Source organism: Perognathus longimembris, chromosome 17, assembly GCF_023159225.1.
Source record: "Perognathus longimembris pacificus isolate PPM17 chromosome 17, ASM2315922v1, whole genome shotgun sequence".
NCBI classification, from domain to species: Eukaryota; Metazoa; Chordata; class Mammalia; order Rodentia; family Heteromyidae; genus Perognathus; species Perognathus longimembris.
This window is the reverse complement of record NC_063177.1, coordinates 46,603,829-46,621,812: the sequence shown is the minus strand read 5'-3', so window position 1 is coordinate 46,621,812 and position 17,984 is coordinate 46,603,829. Positions and strand designations below refer to the sequence as shown.

The 17,984-nt window shown below is 40.7% G+C and overlaps 1 protein-coding gene across 1 annotated transcript in view; it reads right to left on the bottom strand.

Moving 5' to 3' along the window:
• The window catches only part of Cep112 (centrosomal protein 112), a 330,810-nt gene that overhangs the window by 20,381 nt on the left and 292,445 nt on the right, over nucleotides 1-17,984 (bottom strand). The window contains exon 24 of the mRNA XM_048367299.1: nucleotides 16,889-16,976. Coding sequence (XP_048223256.1) covers nucleotides 16,889-16,976 — 88 coding nt within the window. The remainder of the gene's footprint in view (nucleotides 1-16,888; nucleotides 16,977-17,984) is intronic.

Genomic DNA, 17,984 nt, shown 5'->3' with positions numbered 1-17,984 from the left:
CCATATGGTAAAGTATATTATGGCAAAAAGTTTAACTAGCTCACTTTTAAGAGAAAACAAGAATGTCTTTTCTTATTCAGGAAGAACTCCGGGTTTGTTCTTATTTAATTCCAACCATGATAGGAGCTATCACGAGGGCCTTTATGTGTAGCTGGAGTGCTGGCACTGGCAACTTTGGCAATTTCATTTCTTTCCTTTATGTTGCACCATGTATTTAAAACCAAAGGTGGAAGCAGAAAGCCTAAGATCAGGGGGACAAGGTACTATTTCATCTTGTGTTAACTTTTCCTCCAGCTTTAAGAAGATCTTTTTTCCTCCTTGCATTTGATGAAATAAATTAATCTTCCCTCTGACCTTAGGAAGTATTTAGAAACCAAGATAGGTCAACCCAAGCCCCCATACTAAAAAGTGCTTTATGTGATCTTTGTCATGTCCAGTAATCCCAGAAATATGAGTTGTAGTGTGAACGTAGGTTAAATGTACTTTAAATGTCCCTTAAGTCAAAGTACATGTTTGAAGAAATGGGAACTTTCAGAAGACTTTGATCAGATTTTTAATTGTGCCTACACATGGTATAGCTTGCCTTAGTTTGGGGGCCACAGATGGTAGCTGTAAGAAGTGTGGGAGGGAAGCAAAGGTGGCCACTGTGAGTGGACAAAGATCAGGTGTGACATATGGCCTGGTGGCTGGTCTCTGGAGGCTTGTAACCACACCTCTGGGCTTTGGAGCGCCCTCTGCTCCTTCATTTAAATTATTCAAAACCAAAGGGAAGGAAGAGATTGATGGGTAGTCAGGGAAGGAGCTGACAGAACTGGACACCTCTATTTCACTCTCTGATCAATGCTGAATGCCTAGGTTGATTAGAGCTAGGATGTCCAAAACACAAAGGGAGAACAAGACCCTGTCTTTAAGGAATTCAGCTTTATTGTGAAACAAAATTAGCATACAAATATTATATATTCAGCTATGAGGAACCAGTGCAAAGAGAATGGAAGTTTGGTAGAACAATACTCTTTGTGCTGGGCATTGTGTAGAAGGTCTGTGGGGAGAGCTGGGTCTTGAGTTATACTCTTGAAGATGAGTAGCAAGTTGGGTAGCAAAAAAAAAGTCTGTGTGAAAGAGACAGTGAGAGACAAGGCACAAATGAGTAGGAAATGTGAGAGCCCACTTAGCTGAAGGCCAGAGTATAGATGCCAGGAGATGCTTAGGAATAATATGACCAGTTAATCCAAACTGAAGGGAACCTTGAAAGTCTGGCAGTTGGATGAGTGAGTGGGAGCCAGTCTCCTGGGGAGGGGAATAACATGATAAGTACTATTTAGGAAGATCACTGAGGAGAGAGAAAGACATTTCATCCAAATCCAAGGTGATTAGGATTCAAAGATGGTAGTGGGGAAACGGACCAGATGAGCAGACTAAAGTGATATTTTGGAAGGAGAAATAACACATCTTGGTGATGAAATGCTTATAAAGTCCAAGCCTGTGTGTTTCCAGCAGAGGCTTCCTCTCAAACCTGCTGACCCTGGCAAGGACTCAGTATCCCCACTGATCCATCTTTAAGCCTTTAGTTTCTTGTGTCCAACCTATTTTCACTGGCTTGTGCTACCATAACAAAATGTCATAAACCGGGACAAAGTAAATTATATGAAAAAGTATTTCTCACAGTTCTGGGAGCCTGGAAAGTCCCAGATCAAGTGAAAGCCTGGTGGATTTGGGGGAGGGCTCTCCTAATGTGCAGGTAGCTGCCTTCTTTATGTAGCAAGGAGAGCAAGATTTCTCTTATATCACTTGTTTTTTTGCCAGTCCTGGGGCTTGAACTCAGGTCCTGGGCATTGTCCTTGTGCTCTTTTTCTTTCTTTGTTTCTTTTTTTTCCCTCAAAGCTAGCACTCTACCACTTGAGTCACAGTGCCACTTCCAGCTTTTTCTGTGTAAGTGGTACCAAGGAATTGAATCCAGGGCTTCATGCACGCTAGGCAAGCACTTTACCACTAGGCCAAACTCCTGGCCTTCTATCACATCTTATAAAGGCATTATCTCCTCATAAAGCCTCCCTTCCTCCAATCTAATCATCATTAAACACAACCACACTGGAAGTGTGGAATTAAATGTACAATTTTTTAAATGATGTCCTTTCAGCCCACAGCCCCATTTTGATTTCCATATTTTCTATTTCTGTGGTACACAGACCTGCTGTGCTGTTTTACTGGGATTGTTTTCATGCTAAGATGATTTTGGTAAAAATGAAAGGTCCACAGTAGTCTCAGTCCTGCCACTGGAGACCACAGGCTGTCCTTATCATTGCAGACCCAGTGTCTAGCTGCCTTAGAACCGGCGTGCCATCTGGCTTCATTAATCTAGGTACTGTGAATGAACTTCAGGTCTCTCCTGCCTACTGCTCCAAGTCCCCAGTAGATTTGGAGTTCAGTGTAAGCAAATGATGATCTTACAACTTCTGTAGATCTTTCTCTTTTCTGTTGACTCAAACCTGGAAACATAGGACCAGGAGCTGACAGAGTTATGTGGCAACAGTGAGGGGCAACTTACAGGAGGAAACAAAGCTAAGGAATCGAGAGGACAACTGGAGATTAGATTGTAGGCCAGTACTAACTCTCAGATACATGAACCTGAAAGTGCTTATTGTTTAAACCAATTTGAGTTTCAACAGTAATTTCCAAAGGGCCTACACTTTGCACCCAGGAGGTAATGAGGGCCACAACCCAGTTGAATGCTGTCACACCCTATTGGCTGGCGCAATTGCTGTCTATGACATGTGCCCAGATCCTGAAAGCAACTTCCACATCTTCCAATGCTTTGCCTAGTCAACTGCTCATTTGTATTGTAACTCTGCTCATTCCATGCCTCCCTAGTTTCCCGAAAGTTCTCTTGTGACTCAACCTAGACTTCACGTGCTATAATCTTATATTTATTGGGTCTTTTGGGACAACCCCAAAAAGCCACCTGGTGCTTCATCCAGAGGCTTATCAAAATTTGCTGTTGCAGAAAGTAAACAATAACACACACAGTATTTTGATACAGCCAATTACAAAATCATGCTCAGCAGAACTTCTCCATTGCCATTGAATTTCTCCATTGAAAATTTTTCTGACATCTATTTAATATAGTGTGGGGTCATGTCAGTCTTATGGATACTTGCATATTTGCCAAGCCATTATTGCTAGGGATCTGCTAATGGCTGACCCTAGTATAATTTAGGGCCCAATATCCTCTGTGGTTGGTAAAGCTTTTGGCAATACCTAGGGAACAACACAGAAAATACCTTACACAAAGACAAGGGGTTTAGTTATTTGTTGTGTCTTAAACGAGGCAAGCCATCAGAATAATGAAAAGGAACAAGATACAGATCAATAAAGTAAAGGAGTGTTGAAAGGACAGAGCTATTCTAATCTCCTAAAAACAAAAACAAGCTGCTTTACGAAAGAAATTACAATTTAGCTTTTGGTTGGCTTTTTTTTGTTGTTGTTTTTTACTAGAAAGCACTAATAAGCTCAATTTACAATTAAGGTTGAAGAGTACTTCACTTTTGAGCTTTCGTAACTCAGTCAACATTCTTTTTAAAGGAAGATGCTTTGGCGAGGCAGACCCCACGATACTCTGGCTTCTTTGTATTTTTCCCCTTTAGTCCAGATTTTATATGAATGATACACGATGGCTAATTCCTTCTCTTTGGATCCTTTAGGATAGTATTTAAACTGGAATCTGGCATAGGGAAATTTAATGTTAAGTCTGAGGAGTACTTGAACAGTACATCTGGTTTTGTAGAACCCATTCCTGGAAAGACACAGGGAGTCAGGGGGAATAAGCACGCTGCTGGCCCTTCGGTGTGGTGCTGGTGGGGCTGGTTCCTGGGGTGTAAAGTACACCATGGTGCTCCCTTTTACAAAGGGAGGGATTAGTGCCACCTTCTTTGTAGCAATGTCATGACCTCTATAATGCTTCTTAAACTGAGTACAATGATGGACCCACCAAGCCTTAACACATGATTTAAATCTGATCTGACAGTACTTAAATCCAGAAGTCCAGAAGGCTAATGGTTGAACAAGCTTGGGAAAAATGTCCAGCAAAGATAGAAACCTGATGAATTATAGAGTCACAATTTAGGGCAGTATGATAGGGGAATAAGATGATATTTTCTAGGCTAGTATCTGTTAAAAGATGGTTGTAAATTGTGAGCCTTCCATAAATATTAGAAAAAAGTTTCATATATATATTTTGCTTCTTCTAACATTTACTATATTAAGGATATGAGTTTTTAAAACATTCTTGCTCTCACAAATACATACCAACATACAAATGCCAGTTGAGAGGAGTCTCAGAGAAGCTATATATTAGCAGCAACATTCTTTTACGGTCGTCATTAATTTTAGGTGCAAACATATTTTAAATTTCTCACATTTACCAAGATAAAAATGGAAACAGGATTAAGATCTCTCTCTATATAATGTTTGTACATGGAGGAATAGCATGCTATTCTTAGAGGGACTCCCCCTATTTTAGCAAAGTTGATGAAAGGGCCAATTTAAAAAAAGATTGTTTTTAACTTGTAAACAATTCATACACTAGAAACATTTGTGCCTTGCTCATGACTAACCCCCAGGGTTCTCCAGGTATGCTGAGCTGTTTAATATACATGTTAAGCTTTCGGTGCTAAGTCAGGAACTTTCTACCCACATCTAAGAGACCTTATTACCCCAGTGACTTGTACCTCAGCATTTTTCTTTTCATAACTCAAATCCCCCACCTGGAAAATCCTCTGTTTGTAGTTTAACACTAAAAGGCTGTACAATTCACAACCACAAGGACAGGGAAGGCAGAGAACATGCTAAGACACCTGACTATGGACGGCTTTTAGGAAGCAATGTTCCTGGGATTACTCTACCTAACAAGGGATGAGGGTGCTCTCTGACAACATCAAGTTAGCTAAACGTTCCCTTCTTTCCTGGGGTGAAATAATCTCCTTTTCCCTCCATTTCCGATAAAATGTGGGAAGTTTTTGTTCTCTCAGCTCAACAATACTGGTTAAAAAACAAAAAACAAACCTGCTACCGTTTTGTCCAAAGACAGGTTTCCACAGGCAATCTCTGACTGCCAAGCCAGCACTGCAAAAACCCACACAGGACTTTTCTTGGTCCTCTTTTCTTTGTCATGCTTGCAGAATCCTGCCTTCTTCTCCAGCCCGCTCCACGACCCAACATTCTCATCTTTCTCCCAGCAAACTCCCTTTTGGGCAAAATTTCTTATGTGTTATCATTTCACACTAGAAAGTCCCTGGTTCTGATCCCTGATGCCTGATATTCCATCCCCGTAACTTTTCAGTTTTTGGAAGAGGCAGGGGAAACATGTTGGGGGAGGAGTTGTTGAGAGTCTCTTCTACCAGGCTATGAGTTTCTTTAGGAAAAAAAATCTTTTCCATGTTTCTTAAGGGCTATTGGTGCCCAGCACAAAGCAGGTGCTCAATAAATGTTTGTTGAATAAATAAGTGCCTTCTCCTATTGTTAATTACTAGCTTCTCCCTTCAGTGAGGCACATATTCTATGAGGTTACTGATGCTTAAGAAAGTCTAAAGTAGGGCTGGGGATATAGCCTAGTGGCAAGAGTGCCTGCCTCGGATACACGAGGCCCTAGGTTCGATTCCCCAGCACCACATATACAGAAAACGGCCAGAAGCGGCGCTGTGGCTCAAGTGGCAGAGTGCTAGCCTTGAGCGGGAAGAAGCCAGGGACAGTGCTCAGGCCCTGAGTCCAAGGCCCAGGACTGGCAAAAAAAAAAAAAAAAAAAAAAAAAAGAAAGTCTAAAGTTAACACTTTCTGTTGCTTTCAAAATGTACTTTAATTGTTGCATAGATATCATAGGTAGGAGTTCCTAACAGGCTGTATTTCAACTCACTATTGGGTGTTGTTACTTTCTGTGTATAAATATTTATTTTGTAAAAGTGTAATTCAAAACCATAATTGACATTCTAAGGAGATTTTCTACTTGGAACAATATTTGGGTCATTATTTCCTTTCCCTCCCTCTCCCCCTCCCCCTTCCCCTCCTCTCCCTCCTCACTGGGGTTTGACCTCAATGTGTTCTGCTTTTGCTTGGCTTTTTTACTCATGTATTCCAGTCATTTAAAAGTTTAGTGGCAACTAAGCATATATAAATTTAGAATCAGACATCAGATTGTCAATCAACTCAGGGTTCAAACGCTCATGGAAGGTAGCCCGCATGTGCTCACTGGTGGAGCAGAAGGGTCCTACTCCATGTGGGACCAGCCAGTGTGCTATGGAGGCAGCAAGGGGAGCCTGAGATTCAACTCAATATAAATGTCAGGGAGAGCAACTCAAGTCCTCTCCTCCAGAGAAATAGCCTACTGTTATAAAGATTAAGAAGTAACAGATCTATATATAAAAAAAGAAAGATCTATGACTATTTCTAAAAGGCAATGCTTTCTCAGACATCTTCTGGGTTGTTTGGCTAAGGAGGGGTGGGTAAAACACACAGCAGGCAAGCTGCTAAAAGGGAAATACTAAGAGCAAGTAGCAGTAGGGAAAACTGGAGTCAGTGAGTAGGGATCTGAATGTCAGCCTGCGAGTGGCACTACAAAGAAGAGACCCCTGACTCTACAGTGTCAGAGCTCCAAAGGGGAAATGGAGGAAGAAATGTGACTGTGCAACAGGGGGCCAAGAAGTCACTTTGAAAGGGAAAGTCAGAAGGAGGGATGTTTCTATATCACACGCACACGAGTATGCCCAGGCTCTCTGTGTCTGTCTAGGTGATACACTCTTCTTGTGCCCACTGGAGATACACTGTTCTTCTATAGGGTGAAAGTTGACTATGAGGCAAATGTGTTTATTATAAACATACACCCAGTATATGTCTGGATATATATATATATATATATATGTATTACTATATTCTCTGCCTTCAAGAGATCTTATCTTAGTGGAAATGAAAAATGTGTTAAGTAATTACATTGAAGATGATGTGAACACACAACAAATGCTAACTATCAGAAACCCTAAAAAGAAAAATGTTCCAATGAAACCCAAGCATTCTAGTTTAAGATGAATAGAAGGCCAGGAACCTATTACTAAAATGTAACCTTCACAAGGACAAGGAATTTTTTTGTTGTTCATCAATGTGCATCCAAGACACATAGAAGGTGCTATCGAATACTGAAAGGGCCACATGTTTTCAGAGTTCACTCTAGGCTGTCCTTCAGTTACTTGGCACACTCCAACTTTCCATCTCATTTACCTTCCTCTGCTCATCAAATCACACAGAACCTCAAAATCTTATGGGATGAATGTTAACACTTGGGATTATTCAGCCTAGTTTTCTGATCCCCCTCCCCCAATCCTTTCTGCAGGGGTATTTATTTGAATAAAATCTGAAGGTAGCAAGGTATTGGTGGCTCACTCCCGGAACCTTAGCTACTCAGGAAATGGAGACCTGGAGCATTATCATTTGAAACCAGTTCAGGCAGAAAAAAAGCACCTAAGACTCCATCTCTAATCAATCAACAAGAAGCAGGTCTAGAGGCATGGCTCAAGTGGTTAAAGTGTCAATTGTGAACAAGAGAGCTGAGAGCACAAGGCCTTGAGTTCAAGCCACGAGATTCCTCACTCCCCCATCCCACAAAGAAATCTGAAAATTAAATTTCTGCTTGGATCCCACTGGGCATGATCCTTCCTATTGCTTCTACAAGAACGAGAACAAGTACCCACTCCTGACATCTGGCTCCTTTTTCTGGTGAGAAGGGCCCTACGAAGAAGCTTGTCAGTGCCAACGTCAACCAATTACAGATTTCTTCTTTCTTAATAATCAAGACCTAAACAATATCCTCTGCCCCCCCCCCCCCCCCGCCACGTCTTCTCATCCCTTTGGAATAGTCCTGAGTGTAAATGTGTTAAACTATTTTCCTTTATCCTAATAGTAAAACCTCCTAGAGGATAACCAAGTTTTCTCTCTATAAGCAGAGAATTGAGTAAGCCTTGGGATCCTGGCTGAAAAAAGCTCTCCTCTTGGGGCTGGGGATATAGCCTAGTGGCAAGAGTGCCTGCCTTGGATACACGAGGCCCTAGGTTCGATTCCCCAGCACCACATATACAGAAAATGGCCAGAAGCGGCGCTGTGGCTCAAGTGGCAGAGTGCTAGCCTTGAGTGGGAAGAAGCCAGGGACAGTGCTCAGGCCCTGAGTCCAAGGCCCAGGACTGGCCAAAAAAAAAAAAAGCTCTCCTCTTAAAAAATGTGAGCAGTGCAAAGTATGTTATAATCTCTCATTTCTATTTTTTCATTAAGTTATCCTTCACACTCAAACTTTTATAATTATCCCCTTTCCTATTAGAACTATGAAACCTAACTTGTTGTCTACATGGAAAATCAATCCACATGTTCCCTTTAACTTCCAAATTGTTTTATATATTTAAAAACAGATCTCTTTTTCCTTATATCTAGTTTAACTGATTAATGTCTGGGTTCATAAAATACTTATGCTCTGTCATGTGCTTGCCAATAATCATTTCAATTGCTTGGACCCCCAAATGGATCTTTTTCACTAGGAAAAGATCTTAGCTGGTTGGACTATATAATCAATGAGGAACTGCAAACAAATGGTTTCTTAGCTTGATGTTCTTTTCTAGACATGATAAGGATAGTAAGTCATCATCAAATATTTCTGTCACCTTGCTGACTCACCTACCTATTTACCATCTCTGTTTGATCTCTCTTTTCACTTCCTCTTTCCAGCTGTTCACTCAATCTTAGCAATTCAGTGCCCAGTAGCTGTCAGAAAAGTAAGTCTTGGTAGGCTGCCATGGAGGGCATATTCTTTTCTAATCTTCCTGGGGGACTTTAGGCAACTACCTAGGTTAATGCTGAATGATGCATCTTGCTAATCAACTTAAAAAGTGTTATAGAACAGAAGTTGGTTTTAAGGTGTCTGTTTTTAAGAGCTTCCATAATTTACTGGCTTGGAGCAATTTGAGGATTAAAATAATTTTTAAAAAGACTAACTTTAAAGCAAAAACTATCTTTAAAATGACAATTAAACCCAAAGAAGTAAAGCTTACTGTCACATAACTTCAGTGCAGGGGTATAAAATGAGCCCCATCCCTAGACAGGCACAGCCTGGCTTTGAACCCTCTGGCCCTGGGTCAGAGGCCTAGGGCTCTGCCCAGGTCTTCATCATCCCCGCCCCCCCCCCCCTCCCCGCTGCTCACTGCATGCTGGAGAGCCACTTCAACAATGCAGAAAATGCTTTCTGGAAAAACAGCTGCAGTGCTGCAGTGGGTGCTCTGTGGCCACTTGGATCTGATATGTCAGCAAAGCACAGGATTAAAAACAGCAGGCACACCAGGGGTCCCGCCCCCTCCCTCCTCCCTCCTCCCCTGCACTGGGAGCTCCGTGAAGTTAAAAACAAAGGGAATGGCAAGAAAGCCAGGATGAAAGACAGAGCACATTCACCCCAGAAGAGTGCTTTTAGTTTTCCTTAAAAAAACGGTGTGATCATTGTTAGTGAAGAGTCTGGGGACAAGTGCTCGACTCGCTTTGCCACCAAAGTCTACCAGAAGAACTGATTTATCAGGAACATGATGAGATATGTACTGTAATAAAAATATATTGTCCCTGACATTGTAGCTCGAGTGTTTGTTTCAGAAAGCAGAGGCAAGTAGTCAAACTCTCATTGAAAATAAGATGTGGCCAAAATTAAAAGTGGCTCTATCCGTCATAACAACTCAAGTCTTAGTATAATGCATCATACCAGCTGTCCTGGAACAAATGTGTTTTGTTGGCATGGGAACAAAAGAATTGGTCTGAATTTTGTAAATAAACTGTGGTTATTAAAATGGCTTGAAACAAGCCAGAATAATAACCATTAGACATGAAAAGTCAATAAAAGTCTTTGAATTATATTTCTTTTGCAATTATTATTCCTGTTCATATAATGTGCTCTGGGATAAAACATAGTTTTGAATTGTGAGTACTTTTAAATAGATTTTACTGCAGATGAGTTAGCCCACAAGCAACCAAGACTGTGAAGTTTTAAAACCCATTATGGAAAATGGAAATTAAAGGCTTGGAAATCTGTATAAGACCAATTCTTCCCTTTAACATTTGTCACGACTATTGCTTAATTGATTTTCTGTCTCTACAGCACCATCTTCTTTTAGGCTGCCTGTGACTCTCTGGGTTTAGTGGTTACCCTGGATGATATCAAGGTGGTTTAAAAATGAGCAGTGCCAGCCAATGAAAGCTCTAAGATTGATTCTAACATCCAGGAATGTGTTGACAGATCACTGGGCATAGTGGGAGGCAAGCAAACATCCTGGGAAAACAAATACTAGAAGTAGTAGCTATAGATGGCACTCCTCAAGATGTCTACTGCTATCTGAAAGCTACTTAGAGTAGGGTCCAAACTTCCTTCTTAAAACTCAGGAACCTACAAAGATGCAAAGAATGTTCGGCTTAACTCCAGAGAAAGCAGAGTACTTTTTGTTTGGGGGGGGGGGCAGCCTTTCTACCCTTACCTTCTGAGGATATCTTACAAGAGAGACTTGGAAGGAAACCTGTCCTATTTTAGAGGCAAGCAGAAAAGCAGGCTGCATGTGGAGGGTGCTGGCATCTTGCGTCCATTCCGTCTATAAATCCTTTAGGTGATATAATTAATGTGTGGGAGTAGCTGGGGGCCACAGCAGAGCCAGGAAGAGGCAGATGAAATATGTCACCTCATATGAAAATGTTTGAGAGAATATCTGTAGTATTTATTTCCACAGAAGTTTAGACAAGAATGTGTCTAGAAAAAAAATGAGAATATGTTTAGGAGGCCTTACCAAAGTTCTGTAATCATTAACCAACTTCAGTGGCTTTTGGAACTCCTCATCCTCCATTTCTCTGAAACATGTGACTGTTGCTGTTAATCTTCCCTCCCTCCCAACGCCATAATGTCATTCCCTCTCTCCTCTTCTTCCTTCCTCCCTCTCCCTTCTTCCTCCTCTCTTTTTTTTTTTTAATCCCATTAATTCACTGAGCATACAATGGGTCAGGCACTAGACTAAATGATAAGACACAAGTATAAGCATGACACAGTTCCTGTTCACAGCACACCATCTACTGTGAAGTTTGATGGGAAACCCTTCAGTAGAGAGCCACAGAAAATGATACATGGGCAGGGATAGATAGCCCAGGGACAGGGATGGGCAGGGCTTTGAGGAAGACGGGGTTATGACAGCAAAAGCTTTATAGTACAAGTGCTGGTGGATGCTTGAAAATGATAGTCCTTACCCTGAGGAGAACAGCCTGGTGGGACATTATCTTTCGTGTGTGTGTGTGTGTGTCTGTGTGTGTGTGCACACGCACTCATAGGTGTGTTGGTCCTAGAGCTTAAGCTTCGGGCTTCATGTTTGACTTATTTTGGAAGCTAGTGCTCTACCACTTGAGCCACAGCTCCATTTCTGGCTTTGTGCTGGTTAATTACCAGACATACCTGCCCTGCCCAGGCTACCTTCAAATCATGTGATCCTTAGATCTCAGCCTCCTGAGGAGCTAGGATTACAGGGGTGAACAACCAGTGCCATGAAGAAATTCTCTCTTTTTGGGGTCCATGGCATCAAATTCTTCTGGCTCTGTTCTATCCTTCCTATCCATTCCTTTTAAGTCTACTTTGTACCCACCCCTACTTTTCTGATCCCTTGAACTGGCCCCACCCATTGCTCTGCTCCTGGCCTCTCTTCCTTGTCATCATCACCTACACACTAGGGTTCCCTCCATAAGACCCTGCTCAGCCATTCCCATTTCCAGGGCTCTTTATGCAGGGTTTTTTTTTTCTTTCCTAAACTCAGATTTTCAACGATACCACTCCAAAGCATCTCAGATGCCGCATGCAGGAAAGAATAGTATCATGTTCACCAGACACCAGTTCATTAGTTAAAAACTTAGCATTACTTTGACATGTTCTTTTCTTTTGTCCTTTTTCATGTTTGTGTCCCTGTGATTTTTCCTTGTTAGTCTTCACGTCTACCCCTCTTTTTACGCCTTTTGCTAACATCGATCGCTTCAAAGTCTTCCATATTTCTCTGTGATATAAATTTTAGTGCAATGACCTCTCACTGAGTCTCTTTTCAGCTTTTGTTCATCTTATTTGTTGCTGATTAATCTCTGTAAGTATAACCACAACCATGTTAACAGTGCCCAGTAAAGAGTGAAATCTCTACTGCTGACAACTTTCTGAAGAATGACTGAACTCTGCATTGAATCCAAGACTGGCCACCAACTGCCCTTACATACCACAGTGCTTAGTAAACAGCAGATACTCAACAACAAAGCAATTTCCGTTTCTTTTATGGACAAAATGAATAAAATTAATTTTCTGGTCCTGTCTTCCTTTCCACTGATACTACCCTCTGGCTAAGGTATTAGTCACTGTTGCCTGAACACATCTGACCAGGTTTTCCCTCATTCTGTTCCCTGGCTGGAGAGTCTTTCCTCTTGGATCATGTGCAGCTCAGAGACCCTCCTCTACCATGAGTACCTAATCACACACACTGAAGCTGTGTATTGCAGAGTGTTTCAAGTATTTTTATACACATAATTCCATGTTGATGTTCCCATAAGCCCCATGGGAAGGTGATGTTACTAACACTCTTCTGGTATTTATTGTACCTGACATCCAGAGAGGTTAAGGAACTTGACCAACATACATGATCAATAGTGACAATGGAGCAAATATTGAGTAAAAGAAGACTGATTCACTGGTGAACTGTATAATACTGTAATTTATTACGAGGTCTCTGAATTATTGATTTCCCCCCTCCTCCACTAATTAATTTAAATTAATATTCTGAGAAATTAAAGTGATAAAAATACTCAAATGTGAAAAAGTAAAAAAATCAACAATGTATTGAGACCATGAGACTTAAAAAATATTTTATGAAGACATTGTTTTTGACCACTAGGTATGGCAAATCAATATGAGAGCCATTCATAGCTAAACTTGTACATCACTAGTTTGAGGGACTTCTGCATGTATGAAATATACATATTTGTATGTTAATACCCACATTATATGGGGTTAGAATCTAACCTGTTTAGTGACAAAAGTGAATGTCAGTTTTCCCTGCCTAGTCTCTACCTGACCCTGAGTGACAGGACATGTATAACACCTCACGTGATCTTTAGCATATGGAGAAATGGCATCCTGGGAGGGAGCTGTGCACGCAGCCCTCATGGGGCCTGCCACTGACTGTGCTGTGTGTCAGGGAAATCACATCCTTTCCAGATGGCTGTTTCCTTGCACACTGAAGAAGTCTGATCACAGCTCTGATCCTCTATCGTTTGCTGAAACTGTGGGGTTCTTGCTCCTATCTTATCTAGAATTAAAATAGATGAACTCTGGGTATGTTTGGTGGTGGTTATGATTGTTACTTATGGAGTAAAGGAAAGATTGTGTGTTTTTAGGACTATCTTAGCAAACTGTATTTTCTGAGTCGACTTCTCTTGAATCTGCACTAGCATCAGTGCTTCCTTCGTGCCCAGTGATGGGTGCATTCTCTCTGGAGGGTCTGCTAATCGGCCAGTGGAGGAGTCAGAGCTGCTGATGGCACCAAGGCAAGTGGTGGGCAGCAAGGATACCACCCATCAAGACCTGATGAGAAGCAGCCTTTTGTTTTTAATTAAAAACATAACTTTTTAAAATGCCTCATTCATTTTTTGTTTTTGTAGAATCAAAACACAGGAATTTTTCTTAAATGAAAACCAGAAGCAGTTTAAACCTTTTTTTTTTTAAACAAGCAAGTTAAAAAAAAAAAGCAGCCTAGGAAATTGTCCTTTGTAATCCTGCCAGTTTCCATTTTGATTCTTTATGCAACCAGTATCAGAATAATATTTGGTTGAAAAGAAAGGGAAGAAACTTCTAAGTCACTGTTTTGCCCACATTTTGGTTGTTTGATTGGCTAATGTGGGGTGAGCTACTGTAACTCAAGTTTTGTTGACAGATGACAAAGAGAAGGTCATAATATAACTATGTCAACATTTAGATAACTTAAGAAAGTAGACCATAAAAAATGTTCATGATAATACTCTAGTTATTTTTGACTATTTCTCCTAGTGTCACAAATTGAAAGGGGATGTGGGTCAAATTTAGATAAGAGATTAAACTAAGTGAAAAATGCTGAATATTATGTATTAAGTGCCAATTACTTGCTGCTCAGTTTTGTTGAAACAACTAACTTTTAATTTTTTTTAAATAGCTACTCTCCAGGACCTCATGGAAAGAACCCAACATTTCAGTGTTGCAAAGATTATGGGTATTTCCTGACATTTCTTTGGTAAACTATAGCCTAATAGGAGATATCAGGAATTAGTGTAAGAAATATTCTAAAAACCCTATTGTCACTACAAAGATGAAAGTAACTTTGATGATCAAAAAGAAGTCAATAAAAAAAGACTGAAAGTAGTTCCTGAATCCTTCCCTATTGTTCATTTGGGATTTCTTAATTTCCCAACTCTCAATATATTAGGGAATTTTCTGTGTGAAGTTTTGCCACGAATTAATGTGATGTCAACAAAGTTTTACCTTCAGTCATATTTGACCACAAACTGGAGAGGCCCCAGTCTTTCAGAGAGAACATTTTCCAGCTTCTAAGAAGCGTCTTTTTTCTCCTTTTAGGTACAAGCTTCCTAGATAGAGGACTGGCACTCAGCTGACCTTCAGAGACAACACCGCATCGCATGCCTATCTAAGTAGGTGTTGGCATCTGTGGCCAAATCTGTTGTTCCTTACTTTGTCTCGGTCTATGAAGATCAATGGAATCTGCTAATCTACAAGGCACTTGGAATAGTATGATTATTTTCCTGCCATCCTTAGTAAGCTTACATTCCATATCACCAAACTAGTTTTTTTCTTGTATGTTTTTGACTGGAAATGCAACTTCAAAACTGTCATGCTTGGAGCAAAGGTTTAGACTTCAACTAAGCTTGGGTCTGATGCCCCTCTACTACTTATTAGCTCTGTGGTCCTGGATGTGCTATGCAATCAATCTCAGTTTTAATCTATAAAGTGGGAATAAAATTACTGAGTTTGTCATTATTGTAGAGACTAAATAAGCCAGGCACTGTGGCTCACACCTGTGATCCTAGCTGAGATCTGAGGATCATGGTTTGAAGCCAGCCCAGGCAGGAAAGTCTATGAGACTCTTATCTCCAATTAACCACTAGAACTTGGAAGTGGACCTGTGGCTCAGGCCCTGAGTTCAACTCCCACAACTGACAAAAACCAACAACGTGTAATGTTTCCCTTTTTTTGGTTGTTGTTTACACTGAGGTTCTCTTTATCTGTAATGTTTCTTGTACAATTATCTGCTGCTTTATAGATGTTTGACAAAGTGTAGTTATTAGTTTTTTCATTCTAGTCTTTCTATTTTGTTACTTTATTATTAATGTATAACATAGACATCTAATATGCACATATATAGGTGTGTATATATATGGACAGTATTGAGAGAAATTATTTGTAAACTGTACAATTCAGCAATTATTAAGACCCATCAGCTATCAAGTACTTACTTTGGCCACTTTGTGTAATTCCTTATCATGAGACTCTATTTGTAAACCTCTCCAGAGATGAAACAAAAGCTTCTCTATTGGCCATACTTTTCAGTGTTTACCTTTCCCTCCAAGGAAAAATGGCCTAGTCTATTATTCCTGTACCAAGTTTTTTGAGACAGCTAAGGTAGAGATGTCTGGCAACCCCTAGGGTGGGTTTTATATGTACAGGCTCAGGGGCACTGAGGAGGCGAGCAATGCTAAACACAGTGGCTGAGGACAACGTGACCTTTGTGAAAGGTTTCTTTTAGACTCAGGCATTCTGTCAATATTCTGGTTTTTTTTCACATATTACAACGTTTGACATTAAAATTAAAAATATTTTATATATACTAAAATTAAAAAATTGTCAGTATTAGCATTCTAAAACAATATAGACCATTAGCTATTGCCATAGCCATATTAATCTGGTCTATGTTACATTTACTTTATTAGCAATGAAAAGAGAAGAAAATTTAGGTAAAAACATGACTTATGCTTTTAAGTAAAATACTATCCATTAATCTTAAAGCACTGACACAGCAGACACTTGTTGGCAGCCTACCTAATATTCATCTCTCTTTTTCTTTTTTTTTTTTTGCCAGTAATGGGCCTTGGACTCAGGGCCTGAGCACTGTCCCTGGCTTCTTCCCGCTCAAGGCTAGCACTCTGCCACTTGAGCCACAGCGCTGCTTCTGGCCGTTTTCTGTATATGTGGTTCTGGGGAATCGAACCTAGGGCCTCGTGTATCCGAGGCAGGCACTCTTGCCACTAGGCTATATCCCCAGCCCTCATCTCTCTTCTTTATCCTTTTTTTTTCCTTTCTTGTCTGTCACCAGGAGATGACTCCTGATTGGTATAGGCTAGTTTTGGCACCATCAGTTTCCTTTCCTGTGTAAGTGACTGAATATGTAACCTCCTTTGGCCAAGATATGAAAAATGAGATATGAAAGGTTAGGGATAGAAAAACTAACCTATTGTTCAGAACTCAGAAACTTGCACCCCCTCCCCTTCTGCTCTGGATTTGCTGTCCTGGGCAGGATGCATGGCACTGCTAAAGCCATCTTAGAATGGCTTTTAGATTGAAGAGAGCCCGGAGATAGAGCCACAAGAAAGCCAAACACTTAGAGCCAGACTCTGTGCTATCTCCAGCCATTTTGTTCTATGCAGTAATATGTCCCTTTGTTCTTTATGGCAACTATAGAGGGGTATTCTGTTACTTTCAGGGAAAGGATACTAGTTGACACTGGAATGCATCAACTCCCAGACCTAGAGAAGTAAACAAGCAAAGAGGAGAGGAGCCTACCTGTTCCTGGGACTCCAGTTCTTTGTGCTGTAGTTTTCTCTCTGCACATCGCACCTGACTAGAGCGGTTTTCAAGTTCATCTTGTAAAGTCTGAAACAGGGAAAGTAAACACAGCAACATCAAAACTTAGTATTCTTAAAAAGAGTCTTACTGCCGGGCACTGGTGACTCACACCTGTAATCCTACTACTCAAGAGGCTGAGATCTGAGGATCGCAGCTCAAAATCAGCCCAGGCAGGAAAGCCTGTGAGACTCTTATCTACAATTAATCACAGGAAAAGTCAGAAGTGGCACCGTGGCTCAAGTGGTAGAGTGCTAGCCTTGAGCAAAAGGAGCTTAGGGACAGTGCCCAAACCAGAACTCAAGCCCCAGGACTGGCAAAAACAAAAAAGTCTTACCACATGAAGTGGCATTAAAAAGACCCCAGAGTTCTTGTACACTTCTGTTTTTCCAGAGTTAAGGCAAATAAAAGGAGTTTTTGTATGTTAGGCCAAGATGTGTTATGCCTTAAGAATGCTTAATGCAAGTGTCTCTTATATTCCCAGTTTAGACCATAACCATGTAACAAAGCATAAAGCATTTCTAACTAAAATAGGTCTACCAGTATGTCAAGGTATATTTCCACTCTGAAAAGCATGGAATGCATAGAAATCTCAATGTCTGACTAACACAGCACTTTCCAAAATTATAAAATTATTCTAGTGAATTTAAAGGAGTCACTTTAATAATTCAGAGAGAATGATACAGAATTTGAAGAACCTGTTAAAAGTGGTCAGTGATAAATTTTTGGTTGACAATGTGCTGTTGGGAACAGAATACTCAAATAATAAGCCATAAAGGTCTATAATTATCAGTGAATCAATTAGTATTTCAAGTAAAAAGTAAAGTACAGCTACCAGGTGCCAGTGTCTCATGACTGTAATCCCAACTACTTGAGAGATTAAGAATAACAGGGTCACGGCTGAAGAACAGCCTGGGCAGAAAAGTTGGGGCAATCTCTTCTCAACCCATAGCTAGGTGCAGTAGCATGCGTCTCTCATTCCAACTTAGGTGGGAGAATGACATTGGAAGGATCACAGTTACAGGCTAACCTCAGA